The 16198-nt window shown below is 60.1% G+C and overlaps 1 protein-coding gene across 1 annotated transcript in view; it reads right to left on the bottom strand.

Moving 5' to 3' along the window:
- Nucleotides 1-2070: 2070 nt before the first annotated feature.
- The window catches only part of USP7 (ubiquitin specific peptidase 7), a 35139-nt gene continuing 21011 nt past the window's right edge, over nt 2071-16198 (bottom strand). The window contains exons 7-31 of the mRNA XM_056107420.1: nt 15392-15522; nt 14286-14340; nt 13342-13422; nt 13154-13244; nt 11876-11958; nt 11082-11191; nt 9244-9400; nt 8646-8790; nt 8205-8335; nt 7693-7827; nt 7274-7375; nt 7082-7187; nt 6680-6772; nt 6523-6590; nt 6263-6363; nt 5808-5961; nt 5529-5596; nt 5224-5332; nt 5056-5133; nt 4530-4630; nt 4183-4282; nt 3572-3691; nt 3420-3491; nt 3224-3314; nt 2071-3105 (exon numbers count right to left, since the gene is read on the bottom strand). Coding sequence (XP_055963395.1) covers nt 2999-3105; nt 3224-3314; nt 3420-3491; nt 3572-3691; nt 4183-4282; nt 4530-4630; nt 5056-5133; nt 5224-5332; nt 5529-5596; nt 5808-5961; nt 6263-6363; nt 6523-6590; nt 6680-6772; nt 7082-7187; nt 7274-7375; nt 7693-7827; nt 8205-8335; nt 8646-8790; nt 9244-9400; nt 11082-11191; nt 11876-11958; nt 13154-13244; nt 13342-13422; nt 14286-14340; nt 15392-15522 — 2589 coding nt within the window. The 3' untranslated portion in view covers nt 2071-2998. The remainder of the gene's footprint in view (nt 3106-3223; nt 3315-3419; nt 3492-3571; nt 3692-4182; nt 4283-4529; nt 4631-5055; nt 5134-5223; nt 5333-5528; nt 5597-5807; nt 5962-6262; nt 6364-6522; nt 6591-6679; nt 6773-7081; nt 7188-7273; nt 7376-7692; nt 7828-8204; nt 8336-8645; nt 8791-9243; nt 9401-11081; nt 11192-11875; nt 11959-13153; nt 13245-13341; nt 13423-14285; nt 14341-15391; nt 15523-16198) is intronic.

Genomic DNA, 16198 nt, shown 5'->3' with positions numbered 1-16198 from the left:
CCGCTTCCTGCAGCCCCTGCGAGGTTGGGGTAAGAGAGCACAGCGCGGAGGGCGCTGGCCTTGCATGTGGCCAACCCGGGGTCCACCCCGCAGCATCCCATATGGTCCTCCGAGCCCTGCCAGGAGCGAAGGGCGGGCTCTGAGGCACCGGGTCTCTGCAGCTTGCAGCTGGCCGGTGTTGTCCACTGGCCAATGTTGTCCACTTCCCAGAACGGCTGAGAGCAAGTTCCCTCCCAATAGGGACATAGGCTGGTGGCCTGCAAGGTGGAGCTCACACTCGCCTCAGTTGACGCTGCAGTTGACGACCACACTGGGCTGGGAGGAAGGGACTGCATGAAGGCAGACTGACCGCACTGGGCAGGCCGGCTGCCTATAGGGTGTTTCCTGTAGGACCAAGTAGAGCAGGTGTTGTCTGAGTCAACTTGCCTTCACGGTGACTTTGTGTGTTCTCGATGGACAGGTTTTTTGTGTTTTTGGTTTGGGGGGGGCTTCATGCGATGCAGTGCTCTGGGGGGTCACGGGCCAGGACTGGAACCTGAGGCTGCTGCCTGCTAAGCTTGCACCCCATGCCCCGAAGCCGTCTCCTGGCTCAGGACAGCGAGGCTTTGGGGGTCACACCCAACTGTACTCGAGGGGCTGCTCCTGGAGGTGCTTGGGGGACCACGTGGGGTACCAGGGCTTGAACTCAGGTTGACTGCCTGCAAAGCAGGGGCCCTTCTTGCTGGACTAACACTCCAGCCCACTGGCACCCCCCATTTTTGTAGTAGTATCCGCAGCCCAGAGCAGGAAGCAGAGCACCCCACGGAGGTACGATAGAGGGGTGTCTGTCTGTGACAGAAGATGACTGAGCCACGTAAAGAAAACCCAGCCACTTGCAACAGGGATCGAAGACCTCACTGGGCTTTGCTGGCTATGGAGAAGCACCACAGGATGGCTCAGCTACCCGGAAACGAACAGGCTGGAGAGACAGCACAGCAGGTAGGGTGTTTGCTTGGACGCGGCTGGGTTCGAGCTCTGACCCACTTGGATCCAGGCCTGGCTCAGTGGCGGAGCAGCTGCTGGTCTACGTGAGAAGCCGTGAGTTCAAGCCCCAGCACCACCCACATGCCAAGTGTGACCATACCCCTCGCGCATGGCATGGCAGAGGACATGAACCGCACAACGGCCACTTGTGTACACTGGCCTGCATGTGTGGCCTGCATGTCAGTCTGCTGGACCATGAAGGGAAGGCGCTAAGGGACCAAATGGTGGTTATAACAGGGGTTTTTTTTTTTTTGGGGGGGGGGAAGGGGAAGACCCGGTGAAGGTGGTAGGATCAAGTTAGAAGCTAGAGTCTGGGGTTGAGGGGGTGACTGGAGCAACAGTACAGCAGGAAAGGCATTTGTCTTGCACAGAGGAATTCCTTGGAGCATTGCTGGGCGCGACCCCCAAAGCAGAAAAGAACAGAAACTGCAGGGGGGGACATAATGGCTGGCACTCATCACACCTCCCTAACACGCCCACCAGAGCTACTCGACAGCAGGTTTGAGCTCGGTCCCAGGAACTTGCTGGTTCCTGGAGGTCCCTCTGATCATTTTCTGGGCCCTGGATGCTCGAGGAAGGGCTGCCAGGAAGGACTTCCTGTCTTGGGGGGGTCTGGCTGGTGCAGACCCCTGGCAAGGGGCAGGCCCGGCCTGCTCATCAGGGGGCACTTTGAGTGTGTGTGTGTGGGGGGGGGGGGATCCAGGCCCTGCCGCCTTGGGGCTCCCCACAACCCACTGTCTTCTGCACCCCTCATGCCCCTCCCAGACATCTGCACCAGGTACCCTGACACCCGTTTCCCTGTAAAGCTTTTTTTTTTTTTGGTGGGTCACACCCGGTGATGCACAGGGGTTACTCCTGGCCCTGCGCTCAGAATTACCCCTAGTGGTGCTCAGGGGACCGTATGAGATGCTGGGAATCGAACCCGGGATAAAGCTCTGATGTGACCAGTTCAAGGACGTCTCAGGAAGCCCTGGTTTTACGAAAGGCAAAGGCCACCCAGGCCCTGGGGGGGGGCTGCCCTCAACCTCCAGTCACTCACCGGATGTGTCGTTTTTATAGAAAATTTTATTCAACATACAACATTTTCCAGCAAAAAGGCAATATACAGGAAGAGTTGGTGCACACTGCGCTACGGAAACAAACCAACAGGGGGGAGGGGGAGAACTAGGTGTGGTCTGCGGCTTCTACTGGACTGCACTCGGAACTAGACACGCAGCTGCGTTAGCGCCAAAGGAACGGACGAGGCTGGCTCGAAAGGAACTGCGCGAGGAGCGGGGCGTCGGCGAGCCGCGCCTGCCGCGCTCCCCGCCCGCTCCTCCCGGCGGCCGTGGGACGCGTTCAGTCATTAAATATACAATTTCATTTCTCCGGGTTTTTTTTTTCCTTTGAACTTTTTTACAAAGTAAACAGCTTCTAACCACTAGCGAGCAGGCCCCTCCGGATGCGAGCACGCCACGGGGGGCTCGCCAGTGCTCTCTGAGATGGACCCCCGGGCTGGCGCCACTGAGGACGGAGTGGGGACAGAACAGGCAGTGGAGAAGCGCGCTGCTCAGCCGGGGGCGGAGGGAGGGACGCTAGGGTGGTGCAGGGGGAGCCAGCCCGTCGGGGGCCGCGGGCCTCCCTCCGGGTGGCTCACGCCGCCACTGACGGGTGCGACCCTCCACCCCCAGGCGACCCGCGTGCCACTGACCTCACTCCCCCGCCAGGCCTTGCACTGTGGTTACCATAAAATAACTCTCATTGGCATCCAAGCTTTATAAAAACACCTTCATTTTGCTCAAAAGGGGCAGTCAATCGAGAGAGAAGCCAAACTCAACAGCCTCAACGAAAGAAAATGGACATCAGCAGCAGTTCCTCTTGCTGAAGACACGGGCTGAGCGCGTGTGGACCACACAGTTCCGGGCTGTTAGTGAGGAGGGGGTGCGGGCACGCGCCCACACACGGGCCCTGGCCTGGCCCACGCCGCCTGCGGAGGTCAGTTGTGGATCTTGATGGCCTTTTCAAGGTAAGTGTAGCGACTCCTCTTGGGGGCTTTGTTGAAGTGGTCGAGCCCGAGCCAGGGTCGGGGGTGAGACATGTTACCTGGGGGAGACAGAGACCGTGGCCCACCGGGGACCGCCGGCAGGGCGGGGCGCGCCACGAAGCCGCTTCTCCAGCCCACCTCCGCCCCCCGCGACCCCCGCGGGGAAGTGGCCCTCACCAGGCTGAGGCTCGAAGTCCTTCAAGTTGACCTCGTACTCGTCCTCGTTGATGTACTGGTGCCGGCCCATCATCACGATGGCAAACTTGAACTACGGGGGGGGAAGCGCCCGTGAGCCACCCGCCAGCGCCCGTGAGCCACCCGCCAGCGCCCGCCCACCCACCCACCCGCCCCGCACCCCAGCCCAGCCGCCCACCTTCTCAAACTCCTTCTCCTGGATGTCCAGCAGGTTCTGGATCCGCTTCATCACTTCTCTGAAGTGCTCGCCCTGCGCGACAAAGGACGGCTGTGCCCGGTGGCCCAGCCACTGTCGCCTCCCGCCGCCCCGCCGCCGAGCCGGGGGCTCACCTGGTGGATCCGCAGCAGGAAGGGGACGCCGAAGGTGCCAAAGACCTCCTTGTGGAAGTGGGCCACGGTGATGAGCATCTCGTTCTCCTTGTCTATGTCCACCTGGTCCAGCGGGATTTCCTGCGGACGTGCGTTCGTTTGGTGGGGGGTGGTGGGGGGGACTTGGGGGGTCCTCCTGGACTCCCACGTGACCCGACCACGTGCACCCAACCCCCTCACTGAGTGGCCTGAGCAGGAGCAGGTGGCGGGCATGAGACTCATGTCCCCCCAGATGCCAGCAGGGACCCGCGGGTCAGACACCCTCACCCCGGGGTGCTGTGCTGTCTCGTTGACACCTCCCTGGGCCCTGGCCACGAACCCCTCCTCCCGGACAGAGACTCAAAGCAGATGTGGAGGAGACGTGGGTCAGGCACTGGTGGGGGGCAGCAGCAGTGGCCGACCCTGAAACCCTTGAGCCGCGCCTGCCAATGGATTTCAGAACCGTGAATTCCACCGTACAAAAAAGTCTGAGATACGAGGAACTCGGGGACGACAAACTGCCAGGCGCTTGAGCCCAGAGGCGCGACCCCGGGAGGTGGGGGTGCCCTGCCCGCCCGCCCCCCGGTGGGCACCTCTATTCGAAACGTCCGACTCGTGGCCGGGGACAGACACTCTAAGAGCTCGTCTTCCTGGTGCACCCCGATGATTTTGTAGCTTACGATTTCTAGCAGCCTGGCAGAGAGAGAAAGACAAGGGCAGAGTGAATGAGAATGTTCCAGACAGCAGTGCAGGAGGGCTGCCCAACACTGGCCGGGGCTGGCAGGGAGGCAGGCCCAAACACGGGGGTCCGGGGCCCCAACGAGGGGCCTGACTCGGCCTCCTCTCCCTCCTCTCGACAGTGAAGAATACCCCGGGGAGGATGGGCTGGGGGGCACCTCTCAACCGCCACCGCGGGTGCCCGGGGGCCCGGGGTACCTGCCTGAGCCTCCCTGACGCCTTCTCGCCCAGCTCCACCGCCTTCTTGCATTCTTCCAGCAGGTCGCGGACGCAGCCGTGCTTGTCTGGGTATAGTGTTATTTCCTGAGAGAGAGCCCGGCCAGGAAGGCCGGCTGTGCCTTAATGGGGCTTGTCCGCTGCCTTTCGCCCTCTCACCCTGCTGCCCTGCCAGGCTACAAGCGCGCGGTGCCCGCGTCCCCCAGACACTCCGCTCTCGGGGACGCGCAGGGACAGCCTCCCCAGGAGAGCCAGCCAGAAGGGGGTAAGCCGAGTCCCCTCCCCTCACAGGCCTGGCCCAGTGGTAGCCGCGCAGGAGAAGCCGGTTCTCGCTGACCCCCGCCCCCAGAGCTGGGGCAGGTGGGGCGACAGTGGCTGGCGCCTTGAAGCTCTGGGCGCGGGGAGGCCCCCACACAGCGTCACCCTGCACAGCTTCTGTCCATAATAGGGGCCGGGGAGAGAGGGACCACCACAAGCTCCGTCTGAAATGCGAACCGTTAAAAGCGACTTACCTCTTCCCTAAACTGGCTGTTTAACCATATGCACTTGAAACTCCGCCTGTTCTCAAAGTCGGTGATTTTCATCTTCAGCTAGGAAGAACAGAACAGATGCACCTTAGATGCTCCCCACAAGCCCTAACCCTCCCGTGGAGGCCCGTGGGCACGGGACGGGGTCGGTACCTGCTGATAGTACAGTTTCTTGGGTTGCCTGGGCTTGAAGAACTGTAGGAGGTCCCGGAGAGTACCTTCATAATTATGCCTAAGAGGGTTCCCTGGGCCATCCCTGTAACTACACCAGAGGTCTGCAGGTCAGCGCCAGCAGCCTCCAGCCTTCTGAGCCTGCCCCCGAACCCCACACCCGGCCACTCACTGCCGGGTCACTGGGCAGAACCCGTGTGGGTCCGCCGGCGAGCCAGCGGCTGGCCGAGGGCCCCCGTGGGAGCCGTGTGAGACGGGAGTGCGGCCTTCACCCCGACCGGTCTTACCCTTGAGACTTGAAGAACTGAAGTAACATCGGGTCGGTGTTAAGTCGCTGTGCGACCGTCTTAGCCACCTGAGCAGGGGAGGGAGCGGAGGTCAGACAGGACGCCCACGCGGGCACAGAACCGAACACGTGGGTACCGGGCCAGGACAGGAGCAAGCCAAATCTAAGCGCCCCCAAGACGCAGGGCAAGGAGCCAGCAGGCGCCCAAGGCCACTGCACAGACACCCCAGCGGGCCAACGGTCGCTCCTGGCCGCAGGACAAGGGGCCCGGCTCCAGTACCTGAAAATAATTCATCCTATTGGACAGCGTGACCACGAAGCCGGGGTCGTTGGGGATCGTCTTGTCACAAAAGATGACGTCCACCCGGTGGTAGAGGTCTCGGAAATATTCCTTCGCGGTGGGCAACTCACTGTTATCATTTTCGGGGTCATCCCTGGGAGGAGAGCACGGCACATCTGTACGGATCCCAGTGCAACCGAGATCGGGCCATGCAGGCCCAGCCCCAGGCCAGGCCCAGGACCACCCGCCCGAACGCCTGCAGACCCCGGTGGGCCTGCCCTTAGCAGCCCGGGATCCACAGCAGGGTGCAGGTCGCGTGCAAGAAGCGCCTGGGGCCTGGCCCTACAGCCACGGCGTGGACTCCGGGAGAGACCGTCCCGGCCACTTGGGCCTGGAATGTGTGCTGTGAAGGGGGCAGGGCTGGCTGGACCCCTGCGCGGCAGTCGAGCACCTACTTCTGAAACACTATGATGTCACCATCCATGAGCTCGTCAAGGGCTTTGTCAAGGGACACGTCATAGTCCTGGATTCTTTCCGTTAAGTTCGGTTTAACTTCCTGTGGACACGCGCCACCGTCAGGGCCCCGCCCACACCAGGCGCCCACCCAGTGCCGCCCCGCACCCCGGGAAACGCCACCAAGTCACAACGCGAGCCCCCCTCCTCCGCCCTGCTCACGACCCCCCAAAGCCAGGCGAGCAGGACCAAGCCCGCGCACCTCATAGAGGATAAGGCTCGTCTCCTGGATGAATCCTGCTCGGTCACACATAACTGGCAGCAAGTCACCTGGGATGGGGGGGGGACAGCAAAGACCCGGGGCTGCGGCGCACTGCCGCTCACCCACGGGCCAGGCGGGGAGCGCGCGGGCGACTTACGTATTTTACAGGATATTGGGGTGTAGATGTGCCCACAGTAATTCAAGCTCCGGGTTTTGGGATCATACATCTTCAAAAATAACATCACATCATCTACAAGGTGAGGACACAGGTGGGTCAGGGGCCAAACGCCCCCAGCAAACGCGGTAGCCACGCGTTAGGACAGCTGAGGGCCGTGTGCCTGCCCCACGCCCAACCTCAGCAGGGTCATCAGGGGCAGTGCAGGGCGGAGGACGCGAGCTTGTTTGGGAAGCTCAGCCCACCTGCAGAACCAGGCCCAGGTGTTCACTCTGCACCCCCCCTCCCCCACTCTCCCACCTCGACATGAAGGCCCGGGCACCAGGACGCCCTCCGTGGGTCCCAGGTGTAAGGGCCGGCCAGGGAAGTACGGGGGGCACGTACGATCCTTATCGAACTTGGGCAGCGTCGCGCCACTGGCGGCCAGCTCCGGGTCGACCGTCTCCAGGAAGATGGTCCAAGGGTTCTCGTTGTCGCTGAGCTCAATCATCTGGGTCCGAGATAGAGACAGCCACCTCAGACGGCCGGGTGGCGCTGAGTGCGGGCGGGGGCGGCCCGGCCAGCGCCACCACTCACCGTCTTGTTGCCGTCCGCCTCATTGTCCAGCATGGCTGGCCGTTTGGTGCCGTTGCTCCTGGCTTGCATGGGCCATAATCTAATTTGATCCTGCGGAAATCCCTGAAAATAGATCAAAATTTAACATTTGAGTTGGAGCGGGGAGGGGGGAGAGAGAGAGAGAGAGAGAGACAGTCCGCCAGACAGTGTCTGCCCTGCACGCAGCCAATCTGGGTTCGACCCCTGGCATCACGGGGGGACCCTGAGCACTGAGAGTGAGCCCCAAGCAGTCCGGTGGGACCCCCGCCCCGTCCTCCCACAACCGACACAAATCCAGAGCCCTGAGACGATCCCCTGAAAGAAACACATCGCAAGCCAGGTCTCCCCGCGAGGCGGGCCAGAGCTGGCGGAGACTCGCGCCAGGGGCCGAGGGCACTCACCATGGTCTGGGACAGGCTCTGCACGAACTCGGTGAGGGAGGAGTTTTTCAGCACCTTGAACACGGTGTACTTGACCTTCTCCTCATCATACATGTCGTTCCCTTGGTGGCCACAAAACTGGTCCTCTGCCACTATCTGGAGTGCACGAGGGGGGGGACACAGAAGCTTACAGGCCGCCGAAGGGGCTGAAACCCGGGGGCCACGCCGCAAGGCGTGATTAAATCCTGAGATGCTGACCAAAGTCGTGACTAGTCTCAGCGAAACCCCCCTCAGAAACCGAAAGAAAGACCCGAGAATACCTGAAACCAGATCAGGTGGGATGTCCTGAGGGCCTCCGGGTTTCCTAACACCCAGGACAGCGAGGGCCCCCCCGCTGGCCCAAGCCCACCTCCCCGCGTGGCCCCGGGCTTCTCCACTGGGTCTGCACCCCCAACCTGCCTGCGTGGGCACTCTGCTCAATGCCCGGGGGCCGCCAGCCGCCCAACCGCACGCACGCCCAGCCGCTGGCTGACCTGCACTTGCATGTAGAGATGCGCTTCCTGCCGCTCCTTCCGCTTCTGGGCCTCGATCCTCTTCTCCTCCTGCAGCCGTTCCACCAACTGCTGGGGGATGTCGTGGTCGGTGACGGCCTGCAAGACTTCACCTGCGGGAGAGCCCCTGCCTTCAGCTGCGCTCTGCGACCCCACCCCTGCCCCCTGCCCCCCGGGCTCCGAGCTGGGAGTGCAGCCACGGTTTCTTTTGGGGCCTGTGGTTTCTGGCCACGCCCGGCGATGCTCAGGGCTGACTCCCAGCTCTGTGCTCAGGAGAACACACGGGGGTGCCACGGCTCGCACCCGGGTCAGCCGCGTGCAAGGCAAGCGCCCTCCCCTCCCCGCTATATCCTCTCCCCCCGCACCCGGCCACTGTCGAAGGCACCACCCCAAGCCTCGAGCCGCCGATGCCCCGCCACTCACTCAGCCGGGACTCCCTGATGTAGACCAGCATGTAGGCGTTGGTGCAGTGCCGGACCGACAGGTCGTCGTCGTGGCCCCCGTAGTTGTGCTCGATGGCCTCCTCCTTCGTGCACCGGGACACCACGTCGTCGTCGAACTTACACCACTGCGGACAAGAGCCGGGCCGCGTCAGCAGAGGCAGCGCGACAGCCACGGTGCGCGGCCAGACGCCCTCCTCAAGACTCGCGTCCACTCCAGCAGGACCCCAGCCGAGACCAGCCAGGCCAAGGACCCTGCCTCCGTCGGCGTCAGGGGTGGCTATCAAGCTCCCAGGGGCCTTTCGTCCTGGCCCAGGGACCCGGGCACAGGAGAGCACAGCCCGGCCCGCCCAGGGTGGCCTCCTGCAGCCGTCCCCTGCTGGCCCACGGCAGGACAGGCCAGCCCCTCGCATGCTCAGAGCCAGCACACCCCAGGGAAGGCAAAGCACTCACTTCAAGCAAGTTAGACAAGCACTTAACAAGGACCCAGCAGCTCCCCGGCCAGGGCCGGAAGGAATCAAGGCTGCTTGGAGGGGGGAGCCCCCCCTGCCCCCCAGTCCAGCCCCCGCCCAAGCACTTACTTTGCCATCTCCCTTGGGGTTGAGATAAACCACATAGTGTCCACCATGATTATCTCCACTATGAACCAGGACTGCGTGAAGAATATAGTTTGCTGGGTCCTTAGGATCTGTTTTTTGCAAAAATTCATCGAGTGGTAACTGTTCTGGAAACTCAAACCTATTAAAAAACATTTTTAAAGAAATGCGGGTTTCACTCACACATAAAAGGCTTCACTTGGGGCCTTCTTGACAGTTAGCCCTGACCTGGTAGCGCGTGTTTATTTGGGACAGGAAGCAGAAGCGCGGCCGCTGCCCCCTGGCAGGGCAGAGGCCCGAATACAGTGTCCAGCTGACGAACTCAGGGAAGAGGCCTCCACTTCTTTTTTTTTTTTTTTTTTTGCTTTCTGGGTCACACCCGGTGATGCACAAGGGTTACTCCTGGCTCTGAACTCAGGAGTTACTCCTGGCGGTGCTCAGGGGGCCATACGGGATGCTGGGAATCGAACCTGGGTCTGCCGCGTGCAAGGCAAACGCCCTACCCGCTGTGCTCTCTCTCCAGCCCCCTCCACTTCGTTCTGAACGAAGCTGCGGCAGGCTGGCGTGTGCAGCCAAGGCGGCTGCCCCAGTGGTCTGAGAACATGGGTCGGGAAACCACGCTGGGAAGAGGGAGGCCGGCACGGGCCATTTCTATGGAAAATCCCCCCATCTGACCGGTGCCTGGCTGCAACTCCATGCCCAGGAGCGCCCGGGGTGGCAGGGAGTGGGGTGCCACGGGCGGGTGGCAGAGCCGCCCAGCCAGGTGCACCCTGGACAGTCAGATGTCCTCGATGCTTCCGAGAGGCCCTGACTCTGCACTTCCATGGGAAACCCCACGATTTTTCAATGCTGGCAACAAATTCCAGCGAAGACCAGGAGACAGGCCCCACAAGTCACCCCAGGGGCCAGGCCTTCTCCGCAGGCTGGCCGGCTGCGTTCTCATTGGTCACCCCCCAGTCCAAGCCAGGCATGGGGGCGGGGGGCCGACAGCCTCAGATGGGGCCGATGCAGAGGGGAGCCCTTCGTGGACAGTAACCCTGGGATCACCCACCTAGGGCGGCCCATTCAGGATTTTTTTTTTTTTGGCGGGGGTGGGGGGGGGGGGGGTTGGTCACACCCAGCAATGCTCAGGGGTTCCTCCTGGCTCTGTACTCAGGAATTACTCCTGGCGGTGCTCAGGGGATCCTATGGGATGCTGGGAACCGAAGACGCCATGGGTAGCTTGCCAGGTTCTGCCGTCTGGCCCCTCATTCCTGATCCTTTTCCGGGGTCTGGGGATGGTGGAGAGAGGAGGGGCTTGTGGTGCTCTCTCCCGGGCTCTGATCCCGCACCTCGTATGGTCTAATCAGGCGGGAGATGAAACCCCAGAAAGGGGCCACAGTGGCACATAGCGGGGAGGGCGCTCGCCTTGCGAGGCAGGTTTTATCCCGGGCATTCCATAAAGCGGCATCCCCCGCCCTCAAGCACCGCCAGGAGGGATTCCTGAGTGCAGAGGCAGGAGGAACCCCCAGCACTGCTGGGTGGGGCCCTCAAAGCAAAACAAAATAAAGCAAGAGAGACTCAGTTAAAACCAACACAAGGCTCAGGACACGATCCGTGGTGAAGCTCATGTGTGAGGTCTGGTCTGGTACCTGGCACCACAAACATAGTTCGAACCAGAACACCCTAGGGACCGAATTCCACTTTCAAGATGACAAGGGCATTCTGGCCACGAGCAGATTTCTCCCGGCGAGGGAGGCGTGGAGGAGCAATCCCAGGAACCTGACAAGGTGGGGATCCCCTCCCCCCAGCAGCTCCCAGGCGGGCGGCGGCCGAGCGATCACCTGTCATTGATCTTGATGTTCTGATCCGTCTGCGGGTCGTACATGAACCTCATCAGCTGGAGGTGTAACACTGGTGGCAACGTTAGGAATTTCACACCCTTCTCTGCTTCCTAAACACACACAAAAAAGCACATTGAGCTTCTTTTTTTTTTTTTGGGGGGGGGGGGAAGATGAGTGTGTCTGGAGCAGGCAAGGGACATGTGGGGACGGCAGGTGGGAGGGGTACAGGCTGCCAGACAGGGAAGGGGACCCTCGTCAGGTGACAGCACCAAGTGGAAGAGACAGACGCCCATGGACAGCAGCTAGTCCGATGCCAACGGTGGGGCTGGAGCAGAGGCCAGGGAGAGGGGGGCACGTCCAGCACCTGCAGGGCTGTGTGCCCAGCCCAGCCCCAAAAGGAAGAGAGAGTGTGGCAGAGGACGGGAGCCGGGTGGATGGACGGGGACGGCACTGCGCCAGCAGGGACCTTTCCCAGGCCTTCCTGTCCCACCCCGTGCCCTTCCCCTCTGCAGGGCCAGTGAGAAGCCCAGGGACAGCCCCTGCCATGCACGGCCCCGAACTGGGATACCCCCAAGAAGAAGTACTTCCAGCACCCACCACCCCAAAATAAAGCCCTTTGGCATCCAAGCTGACACGTGGTCCCGGAGCCCTGACCTAGGCCCGGCCACTTGGCGTCAGGCCGGGGGGGCGATCAGGAGGAGGCAACGCGTCCCCGCCACACTGCGGGGACCAGTGGCCTGTGAAGCAACCGGGCCAGACTCTCCACGGGCCAGGACAGGGGCAGAGCCGCTTACCTGCAGGCCGTGTTCCCCGGCGTCGTATTTATTGTCACCGTCTAGTTGTTCTACCGCCACGTAATCCACAAAGGACTCGAAGACTTGCAGGGAGAGAGGAAAGGTGCCGTCAGGGCGGAGCTTCGGTTCACCTCGGTCACCCCTGAACCCCATAACCCAGTAGCACAGGCGGGGTCGCCCCCCCGCCCCTGCAAAGGGCCGCCTAGGGCTCCAATACTGACCAGGGCCGTCAGCAAAAAACCCAAGCCAGAAGGTAAGAATTTAAGAATTCTGGCCAGAACCTTCTGTGTCAAATTATAGTTCTTAAAGGCCACGGGGAGGGGCTGGAGCAATAGCACGGCGGGGAGGGCGTCTGCCTTGCACGTGGCAGACCCGGGTTCGAATCCCAGCATCCCGCAGGGTCTCCCCAAGCACTGCCAGGAGTCATTCCTGAGTGCAGAGCCAAGAGTAACCCCTGAGCACTGCAGGGTGTGACCCAAAAGGCAAAAATAAATAAATAAAGGCCACGGGGGGGGGGGGGGGGGGGCTCTAAGCCGGCATGAAGGGTCCAAGAGACGCGGGGACTCAGGAGCCACCCACGAGGGACAACAGGGTAAAGGGAAAAGTGATTACAGCCAATAGGGAGACCCCACAGGACATGGGTCCCCGATCCCTGCACACACAAGGGGGCACAAAGCAAGGACAAGCAACAGGCTGGGGAGGCCACGGCAGCAGTGGGCGCAAGGACACGGCAGGACTGGGCAGCGACTTTTCACGCCCCCAACACCTCCCCCCAGACTCCCTCCTAGACAAGAAACCCACCCCCTCCCAACCGAGAGCAGAGCACATCTGCAAGGTGTGACGCAGGAGAGGGACCCCGTGACTGCAACAGCATCAGGGGCGGCCCCTCGGCAGAAGGCGGAGCCAACGCTGGTAGAGGAGAGAAGCCCAAAGGCCTTCCTCCACGGACAACCCACAATCAGAGGGCGCTGCACCCCCGCGAGTCTGGGCCATTTCCTGGCTGTCCCCCACTGCAACAACTGCCGTGTGCTTGAACGTGAATCGGAAGTCATTATCAGGCTGTGCCGTTAGTTAAAGACACCTAACTTGGGGCTGGACTGATAGCACAGTAGGGAGGGCGTTTGCCTTGCACGTGGCCAACCCGGGTTTGATTCCCAGCACCCCAGATGGTCCTCCGAGCACCACCCCGAATAATTCCTGAGTGCATGAGCCAGGAGAAGCCCCTGTGCACTGCCGGGTGTGACCCCCCCTCCCAAAAAACAAGGACACACAACTTACTGTTTTTCTTTCCTTTTATACTTAGTTGGATATCATAATAATCTTCTCTTCTATCGGACCGATAGTCGACTTCTTTACACTGGATGTAGGACTGCAACCAAGGAAAGGGAGAAGGCTTAAGAACAAACGGATGGAACCAAGGCACATTCCAAACGCCCCCACGATCCTCACAGCTGGCCGTCACATACCACCATCTTGCCTCTGAATAACTTAGGGATGGTCCCTTCCACACACGTGCCTTTCATCTTATTCTCCACATTATCGAGCAACTGAAAAGAGAAAGTTTGCGCCTTAAGGAAACTCGTGCTTGCCGGAACAGGAGTAATTCGAAACTTGACCAAAAAAAAATCTAATGCTCAGAGAAATGCTAGGCTCTAATTATTATGACCCTTGGCATGCAATTATCAAAAACATAACATCTTCTTCCTCGCTCGGATATTTACAAAAATATCTACATGCAACAGATGAGATTAACCCTTTACACAGCCTTTGGAATGAATTAGTAATCTGTAGTGCCTTGAGAAGCAATTTTTTTTTTATATTCATGTTACCTCTGTGGAAAAGCATGTAAATTGATCACTAAACTTAACTCGGATTGGTCCACACCAAGAGATTAATGAGGTTGAGCCTGTCAACAGGATTGACTGGTTTGTCCATGGGTATTTAATGAACTGGATTCAATCCAGCTAGTGCTGCAAAAAAGAAAACACACCTTGCCCAGCCAATCACCTTGAACACCATCCTTGTGTGCGCGTGTGTGTATGTGTGTGTGTGCGTGCGACTCTCCTCACAACTGCAGCTGGGAGGGGCTGAGAGATGGTCTGGGGGACAGTCGCCCGCAGAGGGGCTCCCTGAGGCCAGCGGAGCCGCTGTCTGGAGCTACGGAGGCGCCCTGCCGACACTGCCACTGCGGCGACGGCCACCACTCCCCACCAGTGACGGCCAGCTTCCCCGTGGCCTAGAGGCCGCCTTCGTGTCACTCGCTAGCATTCTGACTTCCGAACCAGAGAGACGCTACCTTTCCTTCCCTGCTGGCCTAGCTCTGGAGCCGAACAGAAGGGCGGAGGCTTCGCTTGCTAACAGCCTACAGATCCTCAATGTGAGGAGAGCACGGCGACAGCTTTCGACTTACCACGCGACAGAGCTCTTGAACGTCATGCTGCATGAAGCTATCTAACGTTTCCCACCTTAGGAAGAGAAAACAGCGTGTCGGAACGGCAGCTTCAAACGGGAGGAATGAGAGGAGCAACTTACAGGAAAAAAAAAATCATTGCACGGAAATAGTCAATATCTGCAAATTCGCATCTGGAGAGGTCCTTGGGGATTAGGTATAAATCAAGAAAAAGGTGAACAGAGGGCTGGAGCGATAGCACAGCGGGTGGGGCGTTTGCCTTGATTGTGGCCGACCCGGGTTCGATTCCCGGTATCCCATAGGGTCCCCCAAGCACCGCCAGGGGTGAATCCTGAGGGCAGAGCCAGGAGCAACCCCTGTGCATTGCCGGGTGTGACCCAAAAAGAAAAAAGAAAAAAAAAAAAGAAAGAAAAAGGTGAACTTTATCAACCGCACAGGGGGTGCGGGGGGAGGGGGGGTTCCCTGTCTATACCCAGCGGCATGTGGAGGATGACCACCAGCCCACCTTTGAGCTATCTCGCTGGCCACCGCTTTATTTTTATCTTCTTCTGTAAACTGTACCACCAAGGAGGTGATGCTTGGAGGTAAAGGGACTGAGAGTCATTCACGCTGTCTCTTACTAAGGGCTGAGGTTGGAGGGATGGCACAGGAGGAGAGGCACTTCCCTTGCATGTGGCCCACCAGGGTTGGTGCCCAGGCACCATATTCTGCCCCCCGAGTACGATCAGGGGTGATCCTTGAGTGCCACCAGATCTGCCTTCAAAATACAACCCTAGCCGCAACCCCCCGCAAAAGTCAAGTGTCAGGCTGGAAAGACAGCACAGCCAGTAAAGTGCTTGCCTTGCATATGGCCGACCCGGCGTCCCAAGTGGACCCCTGATACCCGCCAGGAATAATTCCCGAGTGCAGAATCAGTGACCTCTGAGCACCACTGAGTGCGGCCCAAACACCAAACCAAAAAAAAAAATAAAATAAAATAAAATAAAAAAACCAAGCTTCACGATACGAATGATCTTAAGCACGATTCTAGACTCATCCTGTTGTCAGGGAAAACACCCAAGAGTGGCCTGGTACAGACAACCCGCGGTCAGTTGTCTCACACGCACCCGAATGACTTGGTGAGCTTCTTGGTCCCCACGGGCTTGTCGCTGTGCTGCAGCTCATAGAACACTCTCTGTAGTGCCAGGGGGACGCTTTTAGAAGAGTCGTCGCCCTCCGTAGGCATCATGTACACGGCCTGCAAGAGATGGTCCAGAAGCGTGAGACCCCTCGAGAAGGCTGCTCCCCCATCGTGGCAGCCGAGACCGCTGCCCGGGCCGGCCTCTCCTGCTCCCGCTCCCTCCCATGCGCCAAGAGAAAGGCACGGGGTCAGGGAGAGCGCTGGGAAGGCCCTTGCCTTGCACAGGGCCAACCTGGGTCCAGGCCCCTGCAACACATGTGGTCCCCACACCCTGCCAGCAGCGGGCCCTGAAGACAGCCAGGTGTGGCCCCAAAACACCACCAATAACCAAAAAGCAAGGCTAGAGAGATAGTAGGGATAGTATAAAAATAGTTTTCCCAGGGGCTGGAGTGATAGCACAGCGGGGAGGGCGTTTGCCTTGCACGCGTCCGACCCGGGTTCGATTCCCAGCATCCCATAGGGTCCCCTGAGCACCCCCAGGGGTAATTCCTGAGTGCAGAGCCAGGAGGAATCCCTGAGCATCGCCAGGTGTGACCCAAAAAGCCAAAAAAAAAAAAAAAAAAGTTTTTCCAGGCCAGAGCAACGCATTTCCCTAGCACGTAGCCAACCCAGGTTGGTCCTCAGTACCATAGAGAGCCCCCCCTGAGCCCACCAGGAGTGAGCCCTGGGACCAAGGCTAGCCCCAAACAAAGCAGAAACAAAACCAGCAGCCGAGCCGGTTCACTCCCTGCAC

The sequence above is a fragment of the Sorex fumeus genome, unplaced genomic scaffold (genome assembly GCF_029834395.1).
Source record: "Sorex fumeus unplaced genomic scaffold, SorFum_2.1 ptg000165l, whole genome shotgun sequence".
In the NCBI taxonomy this organism is placed as follows: domain Eukaryota; kingdom Metazoa; phylum Chordata; class Mammalia; order Eulipotyphla; family Soricidae; genus Sorex; species Sorex fumeus.
The sequence above is the reverse complement of the archived record's forward strand: the minus strand, read 5'-3'. Positions and strand labels throughout refer to the sequence as shown.